The sequence below is a fragment of the Carassius carassius genome, chromosome 1, assembly GCF_963082965.1.
Source record: "Carassius carassius chromosome 1, fCarCar2.1, whole genome shotgun sequence".
Taxonomy (NCBI): domain Eukaryota; kingdom Metazoa; phylum Chordata; class Actinopteri; order Cypriniformes; family Cyprinidae; genus Carassius; species Carassius carassius.
The window spans coordinates 22629720-22656557 of NC_081755.1; the positions used below are offsets into that span (position 1 = coordinate 22629720).

The 26838-nt window shown below is 39.0% G+C and overlaps 2 protein-coding genes across 8 annotated transcripts in view; one reads left to right on the forward strand and one right to left on the reverse strand.

The window, feature by feature from the left end:
• Positions 1 to 348: 348 nt before the first annotated feature.
• LOC132112040 (interferon a3-like) lies at positions 349 to 3124 on the reverse strand. Of its 3 annotated transcripts, none has more exons than XM_059519721.1 (6): positions 3018 to 3124; positions 2466 to 2523; positions 1880 to 1951; positions 1437 to 1592; positions 1066 to 1158; positions 349 to 837 (listed from the first exon to the last, which is right to left on the reverse strand). In XM_059519721.1, exons 2-6 carry the CDS (start codon positions 2466 to 2468, stop codon positions 739 to 741), a joined length of 423 nt encoding a protein of 140 aa, XP_059375704.1. In that variant the 5' UTR covers positions 2469 to 2523; positions 3018 to 3124; the 3' UTR covers positions 349 to 738. The 3 variants fall into 3 exon arrangements, with proteins under 3 accessions (XP_059375704.1, XP_059375732.1, XP_059375646.1); XM_059519749.1 differs by having other exon boundaries at positions 2466 to 2543; positions 3018 to 3091; XM_059519663.1 differs by lacking the exon at positions 3018 to 3124 and having other exon boundaries at positions 2466 to 2707.
• A 9036-nt stretch (positions 3125 to 12160) lies between these two features.
• Positions 12161 to 26838, forward strand: part of LOC132141954 (rho GTPase-activating protein 15-like) — a 32588-nt gene continuing 17910 nt past the window's right edge. For 2 of the 5 annotated variants that reach the window (XM_059551620.1, XM_059551626.1), the window contains exons 1-2: positions 12161 to 13078; positions 25788 to 26684. In XM_059551620.1, the coding sequence (XP_059407603.1) occupies positions 25848 to 26684 (837 nt within the window). In that variant the 5' untranslated portion in view covers positions 12161 to 13078; positions 25788 to 25847. Of the gene's footprint in view, positions 13079 to 23745; positions 23852 to 25787; positions 26685 to 26838 lie in introns of those variants that run through there. The other 3 variants (XM_059551601.1, XM_059551609.1, XM_059551616.1) reach the window with 3 other exon arrangements.

Sequence of the window (26838 nt, forward strand, 5' to 3'; positions counted from 1 at the left end):
TGTATAATTACACTGTAACAAAGACACCTTAAAATATAGTGTAACTTAAAGAAAGAAAAAAAAAGAAAAAATTCTCTACATTTCACAAACTTTGTTCAGCGTTCAATCTTTGAAAAACCATAGACGAAGTAAGACAAGTACAAGGAATTGTAAACTGTATTGGTGTGTGGAAATCCAATGCATTTAGTAAACAATGATAAACATCTCAAGCAGTTTCAATAAATAATTTTTATTTGAAAATACAAAACATTTTATGTCAGTTGTAGCAAATAAATAACTATAAATACTATTAAATATGAAAACAATAAATATACTAGGATATAAAAATTGTGCACAAAGATATATACAAACAAACAATACATTAAATACATAGCATGTTTTTTCATTTAGTTAGCAAAATATCTGAGTATAGTTTAGGCAAAGAGGCTTCTTCTCACCTAAACCAAACAGAAAGTTTTTTACAGGTTTTTGTAAGAAACATCAATAGCTTGTTTGATCTGATAACTTCAAGTTTTCATAGGAAACACATAACGTAAACTCTGTATTAAACCTCTACCTATTGGTCAATCTAAACACGTCTAGGTTACATTCAGTGCAATTAAATACAAACATGTGAATACACAAATACATTTATAACATTATTCTTTTTTTTCAGTGTTATGTTTGTAAGGCAGTTTTTTTTTTGTTCTGTGGAATGTGTCAGACATTATTTTTCAGTCATTGTCTCTTAAACTCCTATCAGAAACGTTTTTTAATGTTGTTTGCGATGATCTCCATCCTCTGAAGGTGGCTTCTCACAGCTCTCCGGATCTGTTCCCATGCTTGAGCACTATATTTCTTAAAACGTAAAAAGGAACATCATTACCACTGACTATGCATTTTATATGCAAGAAAATAATTCCTTTTACTCTTCACAAAGTAACATTAACATCGCAGAAGAGCAAATACATTATGCCTCTTAATGCAAAAATAAAGCTAATTACAGAAATCAGTCAACACATTTAAGGGTATAAAAACACAAACAATGTAACAAGCTGTTACATCATATTATGCAATAAAACTTACTTCTTTCTTTAAAATCTTCTTTAGAGTCCTGAAGTGCCTTTTTATCCCAATCTCGTAAGACTCCTTTTGCAATGGCTTTTGGTATTGGGCCACCTGATAAAATGCAAAAAAATGTTTTTAAACAATCAAAACAACAAAAAAATAACGTGAATGACAAATTAATCAAACATAATTTTTACATTTCATATCACATATATTCAATTGCTCTTATTAAGTTAATGATTAATAATGAATCATGTCATAACAGTGTTGAGGTTAAACGATTGAGTGGAGCCATTCAATTTAAATTAATGGACTAATAATGATGATTCATTCAATGCAATTGTGATATGAGTTTCTCCCAAGCACAAATACTTTCAGCCAAAACTTACGCATTCTTTAAGCTCAGATGACTGCCTCTGCAGGACTTCTAGGAAATATTTCACTTTCGTTAGATTCCATTGCACTGAATTCATGTGCTCGGGGTCATCCATGAGATTGATGATGTGATCTAAGGTCAAGACAAAAAACCTCACCTGGTCCTCCACCTGTCAGGAGACATAAGGCTATGTTTAGGCACCTGGTCCCACACAAAGAAGACGGTTGTGATGTATACAAGTTTGACTTTCACATAATTAAATTCTGATCTCATTGGAGATCTCATTTTCAAAGGTTGTGGGTTCGATACCCAGGGACCACAAGTTAGGTAAAAGATGTTAGCCTGAATTTTTGGATAAAAGCGTCAGCTCAATGCATAAATATAATTGAAATTGATGTTTTGCTTTTGTTTTGTTTTTGGAATGAAATGTTTGATCACAGATAAAAGTTTACAAACCTCAGCTTTCTCTGCCAAGTTGTATAGGGTCCCCGGAAAATGCACCAAGACATTCTCAGGATATTGTCCACTCTATATAGATATAAAAAAAGAGTCATTTGTAAAAAGTTCCTTATGCTGGATAATTAGCTGTTCATTCATCTGCACAAAAACTTTCTAAAGACTTTTTATAAAAATGTTAAAAACATGAAGAAAAAAAATGAAAACGTTGATTTACTTAATTTGAATACAGTTTAGTTCAGATTAGTTCACTGCACTTTGTCAATCAACCACGTTGAATGAATTACTAACGAAGACAACTCTGACAATTAATGTGAAAAAATGGATAGAAGCAAAGATGTTGTAACCTAATGATGGACACTTTTTTTAATTCACGCTGAAAGAATCAGACTAAACGTGACAACATCCCTCAATAAGTTGAATTAACAAAATCAATAAATCTGTTGCATAGCCTAAATAGAGTATTTAATCGAGTGTCTTAAGGACCTTGCAGAAAAAGCCTGTGGTTGTATTGCGCAGCCGTCTAATGTGTTCTGATGAACATTTAGAAACAAATAATGAAGCTTTAAAAGTGTAGGCTACTTACCATTTCCCGAAGCAGCGTCAGAGATTCGGCGCTCACAGTCCCGTATCTGTCGAGCCATCTGCAAGCGGAGCATTGACTCTGTAGAGTTAAGAATATCACACAAATATACGTCCACATTTGAGTTTGTTTCATCTTTGTATCCGTTCAGTAGCTTTCTACTCTGTCGCTCGAGAGAATGTTGCAGGGACATGGTGAAGTGTGCTGGATTTTATTCAGGAGTGTGGAAAGGGAAAACGCAGTATGCAGGTCTGTACTATCCCAGTTACTTTCACTTTCTAGTTGTAGTGAATGCCCAGACTAGGCCTACTAAACAAAATATATATCTGGTCTGTTATTAATAATAAAAAAATATATATTTTGTACATAGGAAATAAGTGAAAAGAGTATATAGGCCTATAGTCTAGGTTAGTTATAGTTTACTCTTTAATCGTCTTTGGTTGAGCCTACTGTACACACCAGCGCAAAACGCGCAAACAAAATTACGTGTAGTCTAATACACAAATTAATGTTACAAATATAAGTTAAAGCAATCCCATGGCTCAATATAATTACCTGATTACAAAGTGTTTCAAGGTCTCTGGCGTTTCCAAACGAGAAGGGATTTTTTTTCCTGCTGGTTGCGTACAGAAGATCACTTTCTGTTTGAGACGTAATGCCTTTGCGCTTTGTTTACGCAACGTGCTGACGCAACCTCGTACAATCGCTCTCACTGGATTTCATTGCACTTTCACTGAGTGTAGGCTATAGTGTATATTTTTTTTTAATTTTTTTTCACTACAAAAGAAAAATGACCTAGCATTGGCGCATCAGTTTATCAAAATAATATTTACTTCCATCATATCTTTGTACATATATATATTTTGGGTGAGACAGCTACGTTTTTTAGGTCTTCATGTTACCGTATACATTTAAGCGGCCTGCTAATTACATGTAGGCCTATTTACGATATGGTCAAGGGGTAGGATTAGGATTTTGTACATGTTACATGTAACGTGTAACAATGACACCTTAAAATAGTGTTACCATATTTTAGTTACAAAAAATTGCCATTATTATTATTATTGTTGTTGTTGTTGTTCTTATAAAATAATATATTACTAAAAATTCATCAAAATCCCGTGTTTTGGAAAAAGTTGGTCAACCATCTATGACCAGCTTGCATTTTACAAGAAAAATAGAAAATAAATAAACCATTTATAAAACATTCAATTGTTAGGTGTGCAAATTTAATCAAACAAATAAAGCTTTAAGTGTCCATTACTTTAAAACAAGACTCTTAGCACTCACATAGAACATCTGACTGGGATCTTCAGGTTCAGTGTATTTGTTTTGTTTTTAAATGCATATTCGTGCCACTGTGGTTTTCTCTAGTTCGTTAATCAATTAAAGCACTTTTAAGATGTAGCACCTATTTGCCTGCAGATGGCGAGATTAGCCAATGCTGCAGTTTAAATGCAGGATACTTTTTATCAGCCTAAATATTTTATGCACTGCTTAAATCATTGTTGGGAAGCAAATACATAGCATTTTAAATAGATATATGTTAAATAAACTTTTTTCCCTTCAAAATGACAAAGTTTTCATGTTCATATTTTTGATCTCCCACAATGTCTATAGGCTATCCTACCGAAATATTTCAAAATATATAGGCCAAACTTATAAAAAAATAAACCCACACTGAAAAATATTTGAAATATTTAAATCTTTTATTTTTTTGGTCAACATTGGTAAAGTGACAAATTCACATGTGTCCATACATTTGTTATAGAAACACATTTAGACAACCAAATACAATCAACATGTAAACGACACATTCACACTTCATTTAAATAATAACACATTCCCGGATAAACAGTGGTTTGCAAAATGGAGCACAATAAAAGTTAGCATATTGTAAACATTTTAGTGTAGGCTAGTTTAAATGAGTTATTCTCTAATAAATGTGTTTATAAATAGCATTAACTCAGAGCTTATAATAAACCGGAAAATTAACAATCATATCATTCATCAAGTCAAAATGTAAAATGGAAATTGCAAAATAAAAAACTTATAAAATAAGCGTTTTAATAAATAATGGACAACATTAATTTAAGGCATGCATTGTATTAAACGTGTATTCTTCTATGCCTTGTCATTTTCCAGAAGTGGTTCATGACGACCAGAAGGTCCTGGCGCGCAGTTTCCCACGCGCAGCAGCTGGAATTCTGTCGGAAACAAAAGTCAAGAAGTCACACAGCCATCAAAAGATCTGAACTATGAGGATATGAACACATTCTAAAGTTTTTCGCTATCGTTCGCTGTGTTTTCACCTTCTGCGTGAGAAACTGATCGAGCTCCTCGAAGTCCTTCACCAGCGTCTCCAGTGCAGAGCTCATCACCGGGACCTAGATGACGTCTCAAAACGATTAACGGCCATATTTGAGAATAATGAAAGTAGATGTTGACTCAGCCCAACTAGTGACTTACGAAATGTGATTGAGCTTGTCGGTGGAGGTGTTCCAGTAGATCTTGGAAGGCATTGTGTTTCCAGTGGCAGTGACTTCTGTGCTTCTTGAAGAGCTCAAATGTAGAGTTATAGGCTATGTTCAGTGCCTGAGATATTTCTTGTTTCTGTCCACGTGAGAAAGAAAAAAAAGGATCAAACGTCCATTGTCAAAAACAAACTGTGTAACACCAACAGTGCTAAATATTTCCGCAGATCAACTTCACTGCAGAGCGACACAACGACACGCCTGCAATAGCAAATCAAGTTAGGCTATTTAAAATCACCTGAAAGCAAGCATTTACATTTGAGTGAAGCTCCAACTAAAACTCCGCAGGAAGATAGATCTGCAGGGACATTTCTGTGTCCTGTATGTTTTATATTGTTGCCTACCTTTTTGGGAAGACTCTTGAACCGATCAGACATCGCTTCTTCCACATCACCCAGACAATCTTTATGCTCCTTTGAGAGAAAGAGAGAGAGAGAGGGACAGAGAGAAGTTTTTAGCCATTAGCCTAAATACTATAACATATTGCGGCCACGTTGTTGTCAATATTAAACCCTTAAGGTTTAATGAACAATATCATAAGGTAACACTTCACATTCGAGCCACTACCAATATGTGAATCCTAATATCTATACCAATACATTGTTACCATTTTAACATTCAAGTTGTTGTATGAAGTAACATGAATAAAATGAATGAACAATGAACAACAGTATATTTCTAATTTAAAATTCTAACCTTAATTATTCATGTTACATTGTTTGCCAGTTCGTGATACCTTATTTTATATTGTTCATCCATCAACGTTCCTCTAATAAACTTATAGTAAATATGTATTAATAGATTAATGTTCCATATAGCACATTGTTGAAAAAGTGCCTAACACATTTTTTTTAAATAACAGACATACAATAGATATATAGGTCTTACCAGTCCACGCAGAAGTCTAATTGTTTGATGGACATCTTTGCTCGCCTCCTGAATAAAGGATTGTGCAAATAGGGACGCACACATGATAATCCACAAACAATACACAAGAGCTTTCATTCTGGCTTTGTATTGACAGCTGTAAAGTGCAGAGCTACCGTTCAAACGATATGACTACTAGGCTATGGATACTGTCTTGTGGCAAAGGCTCTGGTTATATAGCCCAGTGTTCTCCAAAGAAAAAAAAGAGAGAGAAAGAAATCACCCTGAATTTGCGTTTCCTTCAGCAGGTGTCAAAGCGGGAAGCCCAGCCGGTATTAGCCTACAATTGGAAATTTCACAAGGAGAAAATGAAAGAATCACGTGCTTCTGTTTGTCCTGTTCGGCTTTCTTTTTCTCACCTTGTTGAAAACGCAATAAGATGGATAGGATTGCGCTAGTGAGAACACAGAATCAGAATCAGAATCAGAATCAGAAAGAGCTTTATTGCCAAGTATGCTTGCGCATACAAGGAATTTGTTTTAGTGACATAAGCTTCCAGTAAACAGAGACAACAACACACAGACAAAAAAAAAAAAAAAAAAAAAAAAAAAAAAAAAAAACAATTTACAGGAGATTTACAAATTGGCAAATAAATAAGTGTATAAACAATTGTGCTATAAATGATAATGGAATAGGATTGAGTGAGATGCAGGAATGTTCTAGGATGGAGGGGTAACAAATAAATATAAGGATATTGCACATTTTTGCATAAGTTTAAGTGGGAAACATTTAACTGTTCATGAGGTAGATTGCCTGGGGGAAGAAACTATACTTGTGCCTTGCTGTTCTTGTATTTGCGGCTCTGAGGCGCCGGCCAGATGGCAAAAGTTCAAAGATGGGGTGACTTGGATGTGAGGGATCCAGAGTGATTTTCTGAGTCCTTTTCCTCACTCTGGATGTGTACAGTTCTTGGAGGGTGGGCAGGGGAGCACCAATAATCCTTTCAGCAGTCCGAACAGTTCTCTGTAGTCTTCTGATATCTGATTTTGTAGCTGAACCAAACCAGACAGTAATTGAAGTACACAGGACTGACTCAATGACGGCTGAGTAGAACTGTTTCAGCAGCTCCTGTGGCAGGTTAAACTTCCTCAGCTGGCGAAGGAAGTACAACCTTTGTTGGGCTTTTTTCACAATGGAGCCAATGTGATTGTCCCACTTCAGGTCCTGAGAGATGGTGGTTCCCAGGAATCTGAATGACTCCACTGCAGTCACAGTGCTGTTCATGATGGTGAGTGGGGAAAGTGCAGGGGGGTTTCTCCTAAAGTCCACAGTCATCTCCACTGTTTTGAGCGTGTTCAGCTCCAGGTTGTTAAGACTGCACCAGACAGCCAGCTGCTCAACCTCCTGTCTGTAAGCAGACTCGTCACCGTCCTGGATGAGGCCGATGACTGTAGTGTCGTCTGCAAACTTCAGGAGCTTGACAGAGGGGTCTTTAGAGGTGCAGTCGTTGGTGTACAGGGAGAAGAGCAGAGGGGAGAGAACACATCCCTGAGGGGCACCAGTGTTGGTGGAGCAGCTGTTTGACATGAATTTCCCCAGTCTCACTAACTGTTGCCTATCTGTCAGAAAGCTGGTGATCCACTGACAGATAGAGCTAGGAACAGAGAGCTGGGTCAGTTTGGTCTGGAGGGTTGTTGGGATGATGGTGTTGAAAGCCGAACTAAAGTCCACAAACAGGATCCTCACATAAGTCCCTGTTTTGTCCAGATGTTGCAGGATGAAGTGCAATGCCATGTTGATTGCATCATCCACGGACCTGTTTGCTCGGTACGCAAACTGCAGGGGGTCTAGTAAGGGTCCAGTGATGTCCTTCAGATAAGCCAGAACCAGTTTTTCAAACGACTTCATGACGACAGACGTTAGAGCCACAGGTCTGTAGTCGTTAAGTCCTGTTATCTTGGGTTTCTTTGGAATGGGGATTATGGTTGAGCGTTTGAAGCAGGAAGGCACTTCACACAACTCCAGAGATCTGTTGAAGATCTGTGAAAAGATGGGGGCCAGCTGGTCAGCACAGGTTTTCAGACAGGCTGGTGTAACGCCATCTGGGCCTGGTGCTTTTCTTCTTTTGTTTTTCTTGAAGACCTGGCGCACATCATCTTCACAGATTTGAAGAGCAGGAGGTATGGAGAGGGGGATTGCAGGAGGTGTTAATGGTTGTGTAGGGAGATGGTCAGAGTGGGTGTTGGGGGTTTCAAATCTACTATAAAACTCATTCAGGTCGTTAGCAAGTCGTTGATTAGCCTCAGTGCAAGGGGATGGTGTCTTGTAGTTTGTGATGGCTCTCAGTCCTCTCCAAACTGAAGTAGAGTCGTTGGAAGTAAACTGGTCTTCCAACTTTTTAGCGTAGGTCTTTTTAGCCGCTCTAATCTCTTTGTTCAGTGTGTTCCTGGCCTGATTGTACAAGACCCTGTCCCCATTTCTGTAGGCATCCTCTTTGGCCTGACGAAGGTGTCTGAGTTTTACTGTAAACCATGGCTTATCATTGTTGAATGTTAAATAAGTCCTGGTAGGAATGCATATATCCTCACAGAAACTAATATAGGATGTTACGGTCTCTGTGAGTTCGTCCAGATCGGTGGTAGCAGCTTCAAAAACGCTCCAGTCTGTGATGTCAAAACAAGATTGTAAATCCTGCTCTGTTTCGCTGGTCCATCTCTTCACAGTCTTTACTACAGGTTTAGCAGATTTAAGTTTCTGCTTGTAGGTCGGTATAAGATGAACCAGACAGTGATCAGAACGTCCCAAAGCTGCTCGTGGAACAGAGTGATATGCATCCTTTATTGTGGTGTAACAGTGATCCAGTATATTACTGTCTCTGGTGGGACAGGTAACATGCTGTCTGTATTTTGGCAGTTCACGGGAGAGATTGGCTTTATTAAAGTCCCCAAGAATGATTAAAACAGAGTCCGGGTGTTGTTGTTCTGTGTCTGTGATCTGATCAGCGAGTTTCTGTAAAGCCAGACTTACTTGAGCTTGAGGAGGGATGTAAACACTAACCAGAATGAACGAGTGAAACTCCCGCGGCGAATAGAACGGCTTGCAGTTGATAAACTGCGTTTCTAGATCAGGACAGCACATCTTCTTTAATACAGTTACATCTGTACACCACCGTTCATTGATGTAAAAGCATGTCCCGCCGCCGCGCGATTTCCCCGTTGATTCTGCGATTCTGGGGGGAAGTCGTGGCCTAATGGTTAGAGAGTCGGACTCCCAATCGAAAGGTTGTGAGTTCGAGTCCCGGGCCGGCAGGAATTGTGGGTGGGGGGAGTGCATGTACAGTTCTCTCTCCACCCTCAATACCACAACTTAGGTGCCCTTGAGCAAGGCATCGAACCCCCAACTGCTCCCCGGGCGCCGCAGCATAAATGGCTGCCCACTGCTCCGGGTGTGTGCTCACAGTGTGTGTGTTCACTGCTCTGTGTGTGTGCATTTCGGATGGGTTAAATGCAGAGCACAAATTCCTACAGTGAGAGAGAGTCAAGCTGGGACTTTCATCCACTATCACTATGCAATGAAATGTGATGTCATTACTAGACAAATTCATGTAATTATTCCTTTTTATAGCCTATTATCAATACGTTATCTGTAGCCTATCTTTTGCGCTGTCTTTCTGTTCGCGTTATAAAATGGAGTTTTAAAACACGCTTTAAAAACAGCTGTATGTGTTCTTGTTTAGGATGATATCATCAAACCGTTTGTGAAAGGTGATGACACACACAACTGGAGCGTGTGGTAATTCCTCATTGTTACATGGCACTGTTTACATCACAGAGCGTTTCACGTTCAGTTTCCACTGCAGAATTCCTTTAGCATTTCCACATGAGCCGCGTATTATGACAAATGACACAAATTAAATTATGAAAAAAGTCGTTTATTGCGATGGTGCAAATTTCATTTCCTTTCCTCTCCTTTATTTATTTATTTTTTAATAAAAAATAATCAAATCATTTTTTAACCAGAAACATTCTGCTTGTCCAAATGACGTTGTACCTCATGGACAAGTACATACATACATGAATTAATTAATGAATAAATAAAATAAATAAATAGTAGCTACACCTAATGCGAGAAGAAATAGTCTACATTAAAATAAATAAATAAATAAATAAATAAATAAAATAAAAATACAAGTGAAAAAGGAAAAAGTAAACTGTTTTTCAGTTCAAAGGAAAATTAGTTAAATACCTGTATCTTTTGTTGTCCCGTCTATGGAAATTATTATGCTTTATTTAGAAAAGAAAAATTCCTACCATTTTTCTTTAATGGCCAAAACATTGTTTCTATTTTCAATAATATTCAGATAGTAATAAATAATGTATGAAGAAATAACCCCAATATGTTTAGCTATTAAATGGTGTTAAATATGGCAAAATTGAAACTAATAATGAATTAAAAACGAAACATTTGTAATATTTGATGTAACGCCGAGTATCTTTACAAAAGCTAAAAGAGGAGAATTACTTTTATGATACTTTAAATACCAATATTGTGATAAAACCAAAAGGTAATCCATGGAATGTCTAATATCTCTATTCAACACAGGCCTAGGTACGACATCCAATAACAATACACAATACACTCTGAAAACATAGCTACAGCTTGTTTTAATTACGCCCTGATTCTGAGTAGAACTCCCGACAGCACTGCTTCAGCATTAATGTATCATTCTCTAAAACCATTACCTGTATTACCGCAGCGTTATTGCAAAACTCAGTCGGTAGGGGGCGGCGTAAGATCACTGTCTTGACGATTAAACAACGTTGAAAGTCTTCGTGGCTTTACATTTTATGTTTACGTGGTTTATGCTCACAAACAAACCAGAAACGAGTATAGCATAAAAGTTTATCTCGTGCACCGTTTGCTTGGTCTAGATTGTGCAATAGACTGATGGGCAAAAGGTACTTCAGGCTGAAAAATGCATCTGCATTCTGCGTCTGCATTCAATCTGTTGTTCTACATCGTATTCACAGATAAATGACTCGGACATGTCCATACATGTTCAAGAGTTCAGTAGAGTTGCACAGCACATACAGTATCTTTGTGATGTGCCTGAATGTCTCTGTCATAACAAATGCACAGTCCAAAAACTCCTACTTTACACTGACATACTCGCAACCACACTACCTGTCCTCTACTTCACTGTGTGTTTGGGGCATGGACATGTGAATCCTCTGCAGGAAGAGATAGTTTGAGAAGAGGAAACTATGTGGCTGGTTCACTGAACAGGAAAGAGGGGGTTTTCTTCCAGAGGATGAGGATGAGGAAGAGGGAGGACTGCAGGGAGAAAGACATGTGAATATATGTAAACCTCAACAGGTACAGTGTCAAATATATCACTGAGCACTTTCCAAGGTTTTCTAACTGTGTTTTTATTATTATTATTTTTTTTTTATATATATATAAAATATATATAATAGACAGTGTACTGTATAATAATCGGGTTTGGTTACATAATAAGTAATACATTTTGACAGAGAAAATTATTTTAGTTTTTATTTATTTTATCAGTTTTAAATAGAAAAATCACTTGTTTTTCCACCTTTCACAAATGATAACCTCATAGTTATTTCTGAGGGATAGAAAATTGACCAACTATTAGACAGAGGTTACTAAATCAAACCTGAAAAAAAAAATCAGTCAGAAGCGAGGCCCAGTCTGAAACGCAAATCTGCAAATCATTGCTCATTTAGGTTAGAAATGTTGGGCAAACAGCACTTTAAGTATTGTGAACTAGCAAATCTATAAAAGGAAATCCATTTTGAAAAGTGCTTCGCAAGTAGAGCATTATCTTGAAAAAAAAAATAAATAAATACAAAATCAGAGGAAACTATAGCAAGCATTCGACACACTCTATGTTTACAACCTAAATGCACCATGTGACGTTAAACTGTCCATTATGTGCTCACTAAACAATGACAAGTAACTAGAAACTTATTTTATGATCTAACCGCAGCTGATTCATCTCTTTATGCTAAAAAAAATTTAATATTAACCTTTCATTCCAGGATGGCATTCCAAGAGCACGCCCAAATGGAACATCACTGAAAGTACAGAGTCCAAAGGCACTAGTAAATCTTCTCTTGCCCCACCCAGAAAACAAGCTTGCTTTTTTTCTGGGGTGGGTTATGTTGTCACAAATCTGAGGGTGATTACTAACCTCTTGGTTCCTGTTTAACCCTCAGTGCTCAGTACGAGATGTCTTAGTGGTAGTTAAGTTTTGGGCAGCCTAAAAGTGATCAGAGGTTGTGCAAACTGGAAGGGAGGGAAGAAACCACCAGAGCCCAAATGGGTGTGAATCAACCACTGGGTGTTATTCATAGAAACTGCATGGAGAGCACTTGCAATAGTTGATGTTTTTCATTCAGTGGACCATGAAAATAAAGGGAATCTCTCTGAGATTTATTAAGGCTAGACTGAAAATACCTTTTTACTGCTCACTAGGACCAGAAATATGTCAAGAAAAGTGTACTTGCATCACAAGAATGAACATCGATGAAAGCAAAACTTTCTTTTTACAGGTGAGAAAACAATTTTGTCAGTTCCTGTCAGTTGTAGTCTCAGTCATGTGTTCCTGTCTGCTGGTTTTGTTAATTGAGTTCACCCACCAACTTTCCAGTGACCTGATTTGCTGATGAGGCACAACACAGCTTGAAACAGTGGTAACAAATTTGCAGAAAGTCAGAAAGATGCACCTATTTGATAAGGAAGTTAACAGAGTAATGCATTATTGCTTTTGTGGAATAGCAATACCATCATCTCTTTTTCTCTCTCTCTTCCTGTTGCTAACTGTCTCACTCTTCTGAAGCTGTGATGTGTGTGCTGGAACAGGAAATGAATGCAGACAGAGTAGACAGGCAAGCTGAAACTGGCACAAAGCTCTAGCGTGTACACCCGCCCACATACACACACACGGACACACACTGGCCCTGAACAACAACTGTCAGAGCTGGAACTTTGAGCTATAGGTGGAACGACAGCGTGGTGGCAGCGAAAGACTGAAGCCTGTCTAAGACATTAGGCGGACAGAAGAAGGAAAAGAGATTTAAAGAAAAGAGAAGACCAACAGGAGACGGTTCTTACAAATGTAACTTGAAGAAGAAGAAAAGAGAGAAACAAAGGTATGGAGAAGAAGGTGCACCGATCCCGCCTCAGCAGGTAAACTTCTCTGACTTCTGAGTACTGATTTGGTTACTTGTTGTACATAAACCTCATTCTATCTTGAGGTGCTTTGCATTTTATTTTTAGCCTTATGACTTTTCCTTAAAGTTTGAGATACCTCTAACAGCTACCTTCCTTTTTCCTGTCATGTTGCATGACAAATGGCTATCCGTGCACATAAATAGCAGCATGTTGCAGTTTACAAAGAAAAGGCGAAGTGAGCCATCTTACGCTGTGATGTGAGACCAGTAAATCAGTGTATGTAAGCAGCACTTGATTTTTTTGTCGCTTTATGTGCTGAATCTGTGATAAGGATAGGAGTTTTGTTATGCGCCGATGTCAGTAAGTGATCATCACTATCACCATGAAATGAAGATTTAAGATATCAGGATGCCAGCTTTATATTCTCAATGGAACCATTTTGTATACATGCTTAGTCTATTCTAGGTGTGTGCAAACAATGTATTCCCTTTGAGAGTATATATTTTAGATATTTTTCCTGTTGTGTAAACTGCACAGTGAGTAAGAGAGCTCTTTCTGCATTCCTGAGGTGACTGGGCTGGTGGGTGTGGGTGTGGAGGAACACTGGAACACCGCAGATCTGGTACAGCTATCCGACACTGCACATTCAGAAGAGAATCTCAATTCTCCCTCAGGTCTTCGCTGTGTGCACATCTCAGAATAACCCTTCTGACTTTCTGAGGCCATTGCTTTGTGTGGGTTAAAATCTGAAAATCACAGCAGGTTTTGGTTGTCCAACTGGTTAACTTCCTTCATGGGACACAAAAGTTGATGTGAGGCAGAATGTCCAGGCTTTTCTTTTCCTTGCAACAAAAGCAGATAGATAAGTTGCCCCAAATAGATCGAAAAAGCATTGTAAAAGTATTGTCCATATGAATGATTAACTTTATTCCAAATCTTCTGGAATTTTACTAGCTATACATGAATGGACCAAAAAAAATAAAGGTTCCTCATTGGTATCAATAGTTCCATGAAGAACTTTTAACATCCATGGGACCTTTTCAAGGTTATCTCCTCCGCTTTCATCTTGTTGATTTCCATCAGGTTTTATGCAGGCAATGAAGTTGGAGATCACAGACATCAAACCTGGTGTTAGATTTGATCATTTTCAACAAAAAACAAGTTAAGGCTGGAATACACTACACAACTTTTAAAATCTGAACGGATTTAAAAACATTAGGCATTGCCGACTTTGCAAATAGTCCGAGAGGAAAACTGGCCAACATACATTAAACGGCTGAGAATCAATCACTGCCAGACTTTAAAGTCCTTCCGATCACAACAAACTCACACAGAAATGTGCGCAATATTGCTAGGCGACACGTGACTAATGAAACATGTTTAAAATCCTCAGACTGAATGGAATCAGACTTGGACGTAAAAAAAAAAAAAATGTGACCATCATACACAACACAACTTTTTATGTAATCTGTCAACTTAAATCTGCAGACTGGCTCTGATTTTCTGCAACTAGTGTCAACTTATCCCATATCTGGTGAAAATGGGGGCAAAAGGTGCGTTGCACCAATATACCCAAACTCGCTAGTTCAAACGTATGCACCCTGTAGAAGCTTGTCTTGTGGTGCCATCCAGAGAGTCACAAAACTGCATTTTCCTGGACTATTCCCAGCTGCCCTTACAAATAAAGGTGCTTCATGATGCCATAGAAGAACCTCTGTGTCTAAATTGTTCCATTAAGAAGAACCTTTAACATCTGAATTGAAGTAACAAGGAAAAAGAAGAGAGAACGGCCATTAACATAGAATTTCTTGTTCTTGTATTTCTTTGTGCTGTATACCTGACAGGCTATGAAAGACATACAAAACTATTTAAAACATAAACGGGATGCTGAAGACCTTGGGCTAACTATATATGACAGGAGATAATATGAAGTGTTTAGGAGAGCCCTACATCTAATTCTAAATATGACCGGGTGCTGGAGTGAGTGAACACATCACATGAAGACCCATTTCCCCCCGCCATGAACATCCTGTAAGAGAACCAGACAGCACAGCAAGGTCAAAGCAAGCCAGGCTAGAGAAAAACAAGGAGTTTCCGTGTTTAAACAGTTTCTGAATGGAAACGGCCTCCTCCAATTGTTCTACGCTAACAGACATTTTCAACTGGAAGGACACCCCCTCCCCCCCGAATACAGCTTGAGCAGATTCCAAGGTGGTTTCTTTTTAGACTCCTCCAACATGATGAATCACGCATTGATGTTTCTCTCATTTTGCTCCGCTGCTGTTCAACTCCTGGCTTAAAAGTGGTCAAACAGGTTCTCGCCCACCGTTTTAAAGCTGAATTGTTTGTGAAGTACATTAAGTAGCCAGTCAGAGATCTTACATTAACTGCAAATCACTATGGAGAAGATGTATTCTCCGAATCAAATTGATGATTGGTGATTTTGGCCACTTGCTTCTTAGATTACGCAATGTCCTTCCCTTTTGTAGACCACAAGTCCTCCTTTTCGATCCATTGCCACCTGGTCTGGCCTTCTGTTTACTTATCTATTTACTTTATTTACTTATTTAAGGACTGCTGTGTTTGTCTACAAACTTTCTTGGTAAGGTGTGCAAGGGTGGCGTTTCTCCGTCTTGTCTGACTCTCAGGAGACTTGTCTTGACTTGTTAAAAAGCAGCTGATGTTGTTTTGGCAAGATGCTGATAAAGTCTACTACAGACTACAAAGATTTTTCTCCTTTCATATGGCTAAGAGCCAAACTTGATTTTGCCTTATTTTTTGTTGTTGTAAGGCAATCGATTTACAGTTTTCAATGGTGTGATGCATGATTGGTTAAATTAGTTATTAAATTCATCTTTCTGTGACACATCGATGACAAATCATTTTGAAAAATATAATTGTTTCAATTTACATTATTTTAGTAGTGGCTGGAAGGGTGCAAACTGCTCACATAAAGAGTGCTTTACATATCTAACAAATGGACTTAGGAGGGTTTCGTGGACATTGTAAATCTGCAAAATTGGCTTCCTTTTAATTCATGAGTTGGAATATGAACTGAACTGTCCCATATGAAGTTGGAATTTGAATGACGAAAAGCATAAACTAAATACAAATGTATCTGTCACAAAAATCAAAGCTTTTTAAACAAAAAAACCCCAACAACTTTAAAATCCAAAGTCTCATATAACTACTTCTATCTGTCACTCACTCTGATAAGATAAAGACATCTGGGCCTTCATTTATCAACAGTGCGTAGGTGCAGATATGTGCATAATGAGTGTGTAAGAACAGTTTCACGCAAAGTGTGGGATAATCTACCAACTTGTACTTTTACGCAGGAATGTGTGTAAATATAAGCACAACTCTGCGCATGCTTCCTCAGAGAATCTAGTTAAAAATAAAGTGCCTCTGTAAGTTTACGGTATCCTTTAATTGCAAATACAAGCTATGAGAACACTGCAAAAAAAAAAAAAAAAAGACAAAAAAGGCATATACTTAGAATTCTGTCTGGTTTCTAGTCAAAATATCTATAAAATCAATCAAGATGCAGTTAGCAAAACGACATAAGATATTTAGTCTTGTTTCCTGGAGGGAAATCTACTGTAATTAAAGAGTTTTGTTTAAACAATCTAAAATCCTTAATATAATTTTACTTATTTTAAGCTAAATGCACTTTATGTAGTTAGAAGTCCAGCTCAAAATATATTTGACTGTTGTTACGGCTGGCTCATAAACCGCAACATAAAAGAGGCAAACAACCAAATGCTTTAACAAAAAACAATTTATTAACAAATCAAGCAAAACCAGTATTAAACATTAAAAAAAAAACGACGTCTAGGGGAAAAACACACGTGTGGTTACTAAATAAACAATACCTGGCACTAGAAATAAATATGGAAAAACAAAGACACAAAGGAAATAAGTGAGAGAAAAACAGCCCTCTCACTCCAAGTCACAGGTCTTTATACCTATGGTGAGTTAATTAGGGATGGAATACACCTGTTGCCCAACTTACGTCTGCACTGTGTAGCAGAGCCAGTAGGGGTAAACAGGCAGGCGTAACACCTCCCCCACAAAATGTATTCCTCTAAGGAATGCAAAAAAAAAAACAAAAAAAAACAGCAACATTCTCCACGATTTATCCCACTCCACTTGGTTCCGAATTCCTGCTTCCTGGGCCCTAGGAAACAGGATAGAAAGAGAAGAGAGAAAGGGAAAAAGGAGAAACACCAAAAGATATATCCTCATGCGCGAGATAGGGCATCAGCGATGACATTTTCACTGCCCCGGATGTGTTTAATGTACAGGGAAAATGGTTGTAAGAAGAGACTCCACCGCATTAACCTCTGATTACGATCCTTCATTCGGTGTAAAAACACCAGAGGATTATGGTCAGTATAAACCACGATTGGACTTGCAGACGATCCCAGATAGATTTCAAAATGTTGGATGGCCAAAACAAGTGCAAGTGTCTCCTTTTCCACAACAGAGTAAACCCGCTGATGGACATTGAATTTTTTTGAAAAATAACAGACTGGATGTTCTACTCCATCCTGACTTCTCTGTAGGAGAACAGCTCCAGCTCCAGTATCACTGGCGTCGACAGCTAAACAAAAAAGCTGAGAAAAATCTGGCGCAACGAGCACAGGAGCACTAGCCAACAGTGCTTTGGCTCCCTCAAATGCCTGTTGGGTAATAGTGGTCCAATTAAAGGATACTTTCGTACTTATAAGATCGGTCAAGGGTGCTACAATAGAGGCAAAGTTTGGGCAAAACCCACGATAATATCCGGCCATTCCTAGAAACCTACGCAATTCTTTGCGATTTGTAGGCACTGGAAAAGCACAGATGGACTCAATCTTGGCTTCAATGGGGCGAACATGTCCATTTCCTACTATTTTACCTAAATAGGTAACAGTAGCTTTTCCAAATTCGCATTTTGCCAAATTTAAAGTTAAAGAAGCCTCAGTCAAACGAACAAATAACTCCATTATTTGGCCTAGGTGATCTGACCAAGATGAACTATACAAAACCACATCGTCCAAATAAGCATCACAGTCAGATAAACCAGACAACACCTTATTTATAAAGGCGCTGGAAGGTGGCTGGAGCATTTCGAACCCCAAATGGCATAACACGGTACTGGAGAAAGTCGTCAGGTGTCACAAATGCAGACAGTTGAACCTGCCAGTACCCTTTTAAAAGGTCAAATTTGCTCACAAACTTCGCAGACCCCACTCTATCCACACAATCATCTATTCAGGGTAAAGGATAGCAGTCAGGCTTAGTGATAGAATTAAGCTTGCGATAGTCTGTACAAAATCTGTAGGATCCATCTGGCTTATTTACAAGGAGACAAGGTGAACTCCAAGCACTAAAGCTGGACTCAGCCAAATTATGATCTAATAAGTAAGTCACCTCCTTTTTCAACAAGTCCCGTTTCCTAGGGTTTACCCTATACGCATGCTGCTTAATTGGTAAAGCAGAACCCACATCAATGTCGTGTTCAATCACTGTAGTGCAAGTAGGCACATCAGAAAATAAGTGGGGAACGGACTCCACTAACTGAAGAATGTCGTTTTTCTCAGAGGGAGATAGATGGGGTAAATAATGGGCCAATTTTGAATACATCTCAGAGTTATTCAATCGTCCTTCGACAACTCCTCGAGAAGGAAAATTAACGCAATCATCCCCCATACAATTCAAGGAGGAACTCTCTGAAAAAGAAGTTCCCTCCCCACTCAAATGTGAAGAATCATCTGACACAGTGGTTACTAACCCCACAAAAGATGCAGGAGGAAAATAAGGCTTCAAAAGATTTGTGGCAAACCTGTACTCCCTTGCGTCGTTCTGGGGTTTTCAAAAGATAATTCTGTCCAGAAAGGCATTTGAGGACGACTGGATAAGGACCCGCAAAACGGGCTTGAAAAGGATTACTTACAAGTGGCAACAAAGCTAGTACTTGGTCTCCAACCTGAAATTTCCGAGCCACTGCTTGTTTGTTAAACAACCTCTCCATCTTACTCTGTGACTTTCCCAGTTTCCTCTGAGCAATTGCTCGAGCCTCATGCAGCCGATATCGAAAACCACTCACAAAGTCCAAAACATTTTGGGAGGGTTCAGAAGGAATCCAGTTATCAGCTAAAACCGCAGTAGGACCACGAACTTCATGACCAAATACCAGATCATTTGGACTAAATCCAATGCTCTCCTGAGTAACCTCTCTAACTCCCATAAGCAGCCAAGGCAGCCCATCCTCCCAATCGGAACCAAGCTCTACACAGTATGACCGTAGCAATGACTTCAGGGTCTGATGAAATCTTTCGAGGGCCCCTTGACTCTGAGGGTGATATGCACTGGAAATATTATGACTGATTTTCAATTGTCGCAAAGCCTTAGCTTAGCTTCATAAAATGAGCCTTGGTCAGACTGGATAACTCTAGGAATGCCAAATGTTGACATGAAAGAGGTTAAAGCTTTTAGAATTGATTTTGTAGTAATGGACCTGACAGAATATGCAGCTGGATACCGGGTAGATAAACACATAACTGTGAGTAGATACAAATGACCAGTCTTGGATCTAGGTAAAGGACCTACGCAATCAACCAGCAAATACTCAAATGGTTTTGATATAGCTGGAATAGGTTGGAGAGGAGCCACAGGGATTTTCTGGTTTGGCTTACCAGTGAGTTGGCACACATGACAAGTTCTAATAAACTTTGCCACGTCTCTTTTTAAACCAGGCCAGAAAAACTTGCGTTGCAATCGATCATATGTTTTCCTCACTCCCATATGTCCAGCCACTCCATCATGTGCTAACCCGATCACAGACTGCCTAAATTTAAGAGGAACTACCACTTGAACATAAACCTTAGTAATGGGTTCAGATTCACTGACCCACTGTCTAAGCAACATTTCATCTTTCAGGAAGTAGCAAGAGGGTAGCTGAGTCTCAATATCCCCCTCGATACAAACCATTGAGAACAAAGGTTTAAGAGTTACATCAGCTAACTGTTCTTCAATCAAGTCCTCTCTAGAGACATGAAAAACAGAGGATAAAAGATCCTCTGATACTGCTTTCTCCCGAGAGACAGACTCCTCAGAAAAGAAATCAGATGAATCAGAAATGTTATCTGCCAAAGTCATACCAAGTGGTTCCCCTTCAACTGTCTCACCAACCACCTGTTTTGAGGTAACAAAACTAGACCCATCTACATCATCCTCCAAATGAACGGGTAACCCTTTTTCCATAGTTACCTCAGGATGTAAAGAAACTTCACCTTCACACAGTCGGTCGGTTTTAAGTTGTTTTCCTCTGGCTCGGGTGACAGCACAGGAAGGAAACACGTGGGGAAATTTCAGACCACATTCATCAGGAACATCGGCAGACATAGGTGAGGAGACTACAACAGTAGATGGTACAGGTTTTGATGCTCCCCAGACATTTCCCTGAGCAAGATCGTTCCCCAAGATGAAAGAAACCCCTGGCACAGGAAGGGAAGCCCGTACTCCCACAATCACATCACCAGTTACAAGATCAGAGATAAGATGTACCTTATGTAAGGGAACTTTTAAGAAAGTCATTTCTATCCCCCTAATCAATACATCCTTCCCAGTCGCAGTCCGACCTGAGAGTGGAAGAACTCCCTCTAGCAAGAATGATTGAGAAGCTCCGGTGTCTCTCAGGATCCTCAAAGAAACTTTTTCTTCTTGTCCTGGCAAAGACACAAAGCCGTTAGTAATAAATGGAGCATACTCAGTATAATTATCCCCGACATCTACCGGTTTCGAGATCCCCTTCCTAATCTCAGAATTCTGTTGGTGAGCATGAATCTCCAGCGGTTCAAGTCCAACCAATCCGACTGGCTTGGCAGACTTCTTTAAAGCATTACATTCAGATATTTTATGCCCTACTTTGTGACAGTAAAAGCAGATCACCTTACCCTTCTTATCTGATGAAAAATTCTGACTAACACACTTGCCACTGTGTTCGATGTACTCACTGGAGGCGTCCAACGATTCCGAAATAACTTTCTACTCTGATCACTTGAACCTCTATCAGGAAAAGAAACTCTGTGAGTCAGAACAAATTCATCAGCCAACACAGCCGCATTAGCTAATGTAAGAGCCTTCTGCTCATTCAAATAAGTAGACACAGACCCTGGTACACAGTTTTTAAATTCTTCCACAAGAATTAACTCCCTTAACTGGTTCAAGGTTTCTACTTTCTGAGACTGACACCACCTTGTAAACGCAACCTCTTTTTCCCGAGCAAATTCAACATATGTTTGTCTTTCAGGTTTTTTATAACCACGAAATCGTTGGCGATAAGCCTCTGGTACTAACTCATACGCTCTCAAAATGGCTGTTTTGACTTGTTTGAAATCTACACTTTCCTCTTCAGAAAGAGAAGAAAACACTTCCTGAGCCTTCCCTGTCAGAACACACTGCAGAAGTAGAGTCCAGACTTCTTCTGGCCATTTTAGAGAAGAAGCAACTCTTTCAAAATGGGCAAAGTACTTGTATACATCACGTTCACAAAATGGGGGCACCATCTTAATGTTTCGACCAACATCAAATGAAGAATGCACAACCTGAACGGATTTTGAAACTTCCGCTTTTTTTACTTCCAGTTCAAGTTCTAACTTCCTCATCTCATACTGCCTATGTTCACGTTCACTCTCACGTGCATACTCTAACTTTCTCAGCTCAAATTGTGTACGCTCACGCTCCTGTTCAAACTCAAATTTTTTTAACTGAATACGTTTTTCCCATTCCCCATCTTCTGATGCTTGAGTACCTTCAAACGATAGTCTCTCAGTTTCAAACTGGGTTTGTTTCTCTATGGAAATTAAATCTCTCCCAACCAGTGGATATGCTGCCTTACCAAGAACAGCTTCATCTCCTACAACCAGAATTCCCTTGGCTATCAACTGGCTTTTAACAGCTCCTAACAAATCCTCCTTGCGCTTCTTATCAGTTCCCGTCAAAATGATTGCATGACTCTCTGCGATTTCTAAAACTTGTTCTTTGGTGCACCTATCTAGAAACTTCTCAGAAAGTTCTACACTCAATCCCTGAATGGAAGTCATTTTGGACTTAACATACAATTCACACAATGAAGACTTGTTAATTGACCACAACAAATCCAAAATAATTTAATAAAAACTCCAAAAAACAAAAGTGCCAGAAAACAGCCTAAGCCCAAATGATGTAAATGTAAATCAATGCTCAATTACAATAGGAAAACCCCTGCATAACCACTCAATGCAGTGTTAATTTACTCACAGTAAATAACAATCGGTCATACTCAGGCTACACTAGCTGTGACAAACTTATTTACTCATCTATCAACTCTATTGTCCCCAACGCAAGATCTTCGTGTAACCGAATCAAATTTGATATTTTACTTCCTATATAAATTGGCAAACCTAGCACATAACCACACGCGAAAACATGCTCTTTTTATAATTAAACTAAACAAACCCCAGGGAGAAATATGAAGTACTCACCAGGATTTCCATTGGCTTTTCATCTCCGATATGCCTGCCTGTTGAAACTAACTATCCTAACTAGTCTTCAAAGGACTGCCGGGCTCGAGGCGACTTGAAACGCTGAACCTCGTAACAACCGTTCTCCAAATGAGTTCAGCTGCGCGAGAAGCGTACCCCCACCCAGGATTTCCTTCCAAACTCCAAATAAAATACAAAACAAAATCAACAAAACAACAAACAGCGTTCCGATGGAAGGACCGCTCACGAGCAGCCCAGCTGAAACACTCTAACTAACCGGAGTGAAAGCCGATCATTACAAGAAATCCTGAAGAGACAATAAAATACTCCCTCAAAAACAAACGCTCAAAAATCTCGGACGAGGCCCCATTTTTATGTTACGGCTGGCTCATATACCGCAACATAAAAGAGGCAAACAACCAAATGCTTTAACAAAAAACAATTTATTAACAAATCAAGCAAAACCAGTATTAAACAATAAAAAAAAAAACGACGTCTAGGGGAAACACACACACACACGTGTGGTTACTAAATAAACAATACCTGGCACTAGAAATAAATATGGAAAAACAAAGACACAAAAGAAATAAGTGAGAGAAAAACAGCCCTCTCACTCCAAGTCACAGGTCTTTATACCTATGGTGAGTGATGGAATACACCTGTTGCCCAACTAACGTCTGCACTGTGTAGCAGAGCCAGTAGGGGTAAACAGGCAGGCGTAACACTGTTGCATGTTCATCATGTTAAAATGTTGTTTAATATAACTAGTTGCATTTGCATTTAGCAGTAGCCTAAGTTTTATCTGTTATTAAATAAACCTCATTGCGTCTAATTCGCCCTCTCATTAAAGTCCTTGGTTCACTTCACTTGCGCGCATAGTAGTGGTGATATCCGGTTGGCGAACGAATCGTTCGATTTAACCGGTTCTTCTTAGTGAACCGGTCGAACCAGTTCACCAAATCGAACTGAATCGTTTTGAAATGGTTCGCGTCTCCATTAAGCACTAATCCACAAATTACTTAAATTCTTAGCTGGAGCGGTTCTCGCTCTCGAGTCAAGAACCGGTTCGGTTTTCGGATTACTGATACTCTCAACCGATAACCATTTTTTGTTCGGACGCGTCCGATGTGAGAAACGAAGAGCTGATAATAGCTGATTGCCTACTTTGTATGACACAGCACGTCTGGACCGAAGAGACCGAACGTGTTTTTTTGGATAACTGATAGGTGTGAGTGCGGGTAACCGAGGACTTGAATGAAGACCAGTCTGGCGAAATGTAAGTTAATTTAATAACAAATAAATCGCAATGGATTATGGTTTCTGCACTGATGACAACTAATTTATTCACTTTTTATCTTTAAAACGTAAATACTCGTAGGGTGCTTAGTTGCAAAACTTAGTTTCAGATCATGATTATGATGTTTTAACTGACTTAAGTTATGATTACTTTACATATTTGAATGTGTATTTTCATCCCCGCCCGGGAATTTATTACATGATTTTAATAATATTACAATAATTATTTACAAACCATTTATATAAGTCTATTTTGACCCAATAGTGTCTGAAATGCTGCTCATCGGCTGAAAGAGCCACGGAGCTATATGCATCTAGTGCATTGAATCAGTGCTGTGACTAGACATAAAAGAAAAGCATTTAAGATCCTTGGATAATTGTTTGATTGAAGAAGCAAGCTTGCTTTGATTTGACAACGCTTCAAACAACAACAACACACTGGATGTTTAAAAAGAGCATGGCACACTGGGGTTGAGGGATTTATACATATTGGCATGACTAGAAGCTCCTGACCAAGTTCTGAAGTTTTACATTTATTTATACAACCAAGTATAAACTTATATGACCATAGATAAAACCGGAACACACACATCTCAAATCAGTAGAAAGCTAATTTTTGTTGCTGACAGTGCAGCATGTCTTCCTTTCTCTCTCTCTCTTTGTATTAGACATGCAAGAAGAGGGAAGTCTTTTAAAAACAGCCACCATGAAAACCAGACTTTTTAAAAAATCAAGTGAAATAGTGGTCATCAGATAATAAAAACAAAGTGGCAGCAATGTAATATTTCCATTAGAACTGACACAATGCGTCACATCTCCAGTGCTTTGGCAATCAGATCAATCAGTGTTCTTTAAAATGTCAGTGACATAATATTTGTATTTTTTTTTTTGGCATAAATTGCTGGCAGCTGATTCTAAATAGCACTTTGATTACAGACACTATGCTGTTATCTGTCTTTGGTATTACAGTCAACTTCCTTTCCTTCACAGGCAGTAGTCAAACCACATACAAAAGATTACCAAGTGATAGAGGTCGCTGAGCAAACATTAAACCGCTGTTGCGTCAAGAGTGAATCTCTTTGAGTACTTTGAGTAAACAGAGAAACTGTCAATTAATATAATCCTCTAGACACATACTTTGTATATATGTAATATTACTAATTCATGTAATACTAATAATTGAAAAGCTATGTAAAATGATTGTAATTATAATGTGATTTGAATTACTATTACATTCCAAAAAAGGTGCTCTGATCTTTCTTGAGAGTCTTTGGAGGTCATGCTTGATTGGTTACTTCAGGTCACTGATCAGAACTGGGGCATTTAACTTCAGTTATTGGTCCATATCAGCACACCATAGACCATACCACAGTTACCTGCCTTATTTCTCTTGGGTTAAACATCAGCTGTTGACAAAAGGTGTAGGCTAGAGATCTCCTCTGTTAGCTTAAAATGACTCGGAGTTCTTGGAATGTGGCACCGATGCAATAAAATACTGTGCTTGATTAGAATTAGCAGTGACTTCACCATGGCAATACAATTTACTTATTTATTTTTTGGACACAGTCCTATGGGAAAAAACAAAACAAAAAGCACTACTGTTTCTTTGTGTTTGTGAATTTTACTAGCAGTTTCTAGTGTACTTTGTTTCTACTCTTTATGACAGTTCATACAACTTTAGACATACCATTGTGTAAGGAGCAGCAGCATGATCTCATTTCAATAGAATCAGGCTCGTTGGGCAAAGTCTGAACAGCTGGACCTGTAGAAAGGACAGTCAAAGTGCTGTTGTTTTTGCATTTATGCAGCAGGTGCTCTTTGCTCGTGACTCAAATGTGAGGCAGCAAATAAACCGTAATCCATGTCTTCTGCTCAAATTGCTTTTTGTAATCCTCTCATTTGTTTTCTACCCACAGGAAGGCCTTTCCTGAGCTATGATTCCAGCTTGATTCCCTCAAGGGGTGAAATAGGATAACATGACATCTTTACAAAGTCTGGGCCTGGTGCTGGTGGAGTTTGAATATGAATACGAGGGCCGGGATGGCCACATGGTGTCCATTAAACCCAACGAGCGCTACATCCTCCTGGCCAAAACAAACGATCACTGGTGGCAAGTTTGCAAAGATGAACGAGCCAAGCCATTTTATATCCCTGCTAAATATGTTAAGGAGCTTCCACCCAACATCCCTTCACCTCTAGACTTCAGAGAGCCTCCAGGCCCCGATGTGAAGCCTGTGGTGACCGACCTCATAGAGGCCCGCAAACCTGATGAGTTGACAATTAAACTTCGCTCCAAAGGGAATTACAACAAGACAGAAAACCGCATGTCTACATTTGGAGTTCCTTTGGATTTACACGAGCCCCCTTCTTACAAACATGGTGGTCCTTCGGACTCCCTCATCTCCCTGAACACGGCCTCTGCCTCAGACTCATCGCATCAGAAGAAGAGGATGAGTCAAGCAGCCAATCTGCTGTTCGGCTCTCGCACTGAAACAGTGCCTGATAAGTTTCGAGTGCCCAGCTTCAGCCCAGCTGACCCTCTCCATAAACCTATCCCGGTCAAACCTGTGGAGCTCCCCATCATCAAGAACCTAAATGAGACCAAACCCCACAGGAAGTCTCCCGAGCCGGAATCCCCAATAACGCCAGAAAGTGAAAGCTCTAGCTCAGAACCACTGCCATCACCAGACTCTGAGAATATTTATGAATCCATATCGGATCTGAATCTGGACCTGTCGACAATGACAGACCAAGCACCTGCTGGACTGCCAAACCCTCAGACCAACACATCATGCTCTGCTCCACCCATAAAGGTACCGTTTGAGCTATCTGAGAATGTCTTTTAAATTCTTATCCCTTTCCAAAATTTTAAGGCAGAAAATAGAATATATATAGGGAAGCAGAATGTAAATTAATTTGACTGCAACAAATGTAATTCTTAAAGGGATAGTTCCCCCTGAAATGAAA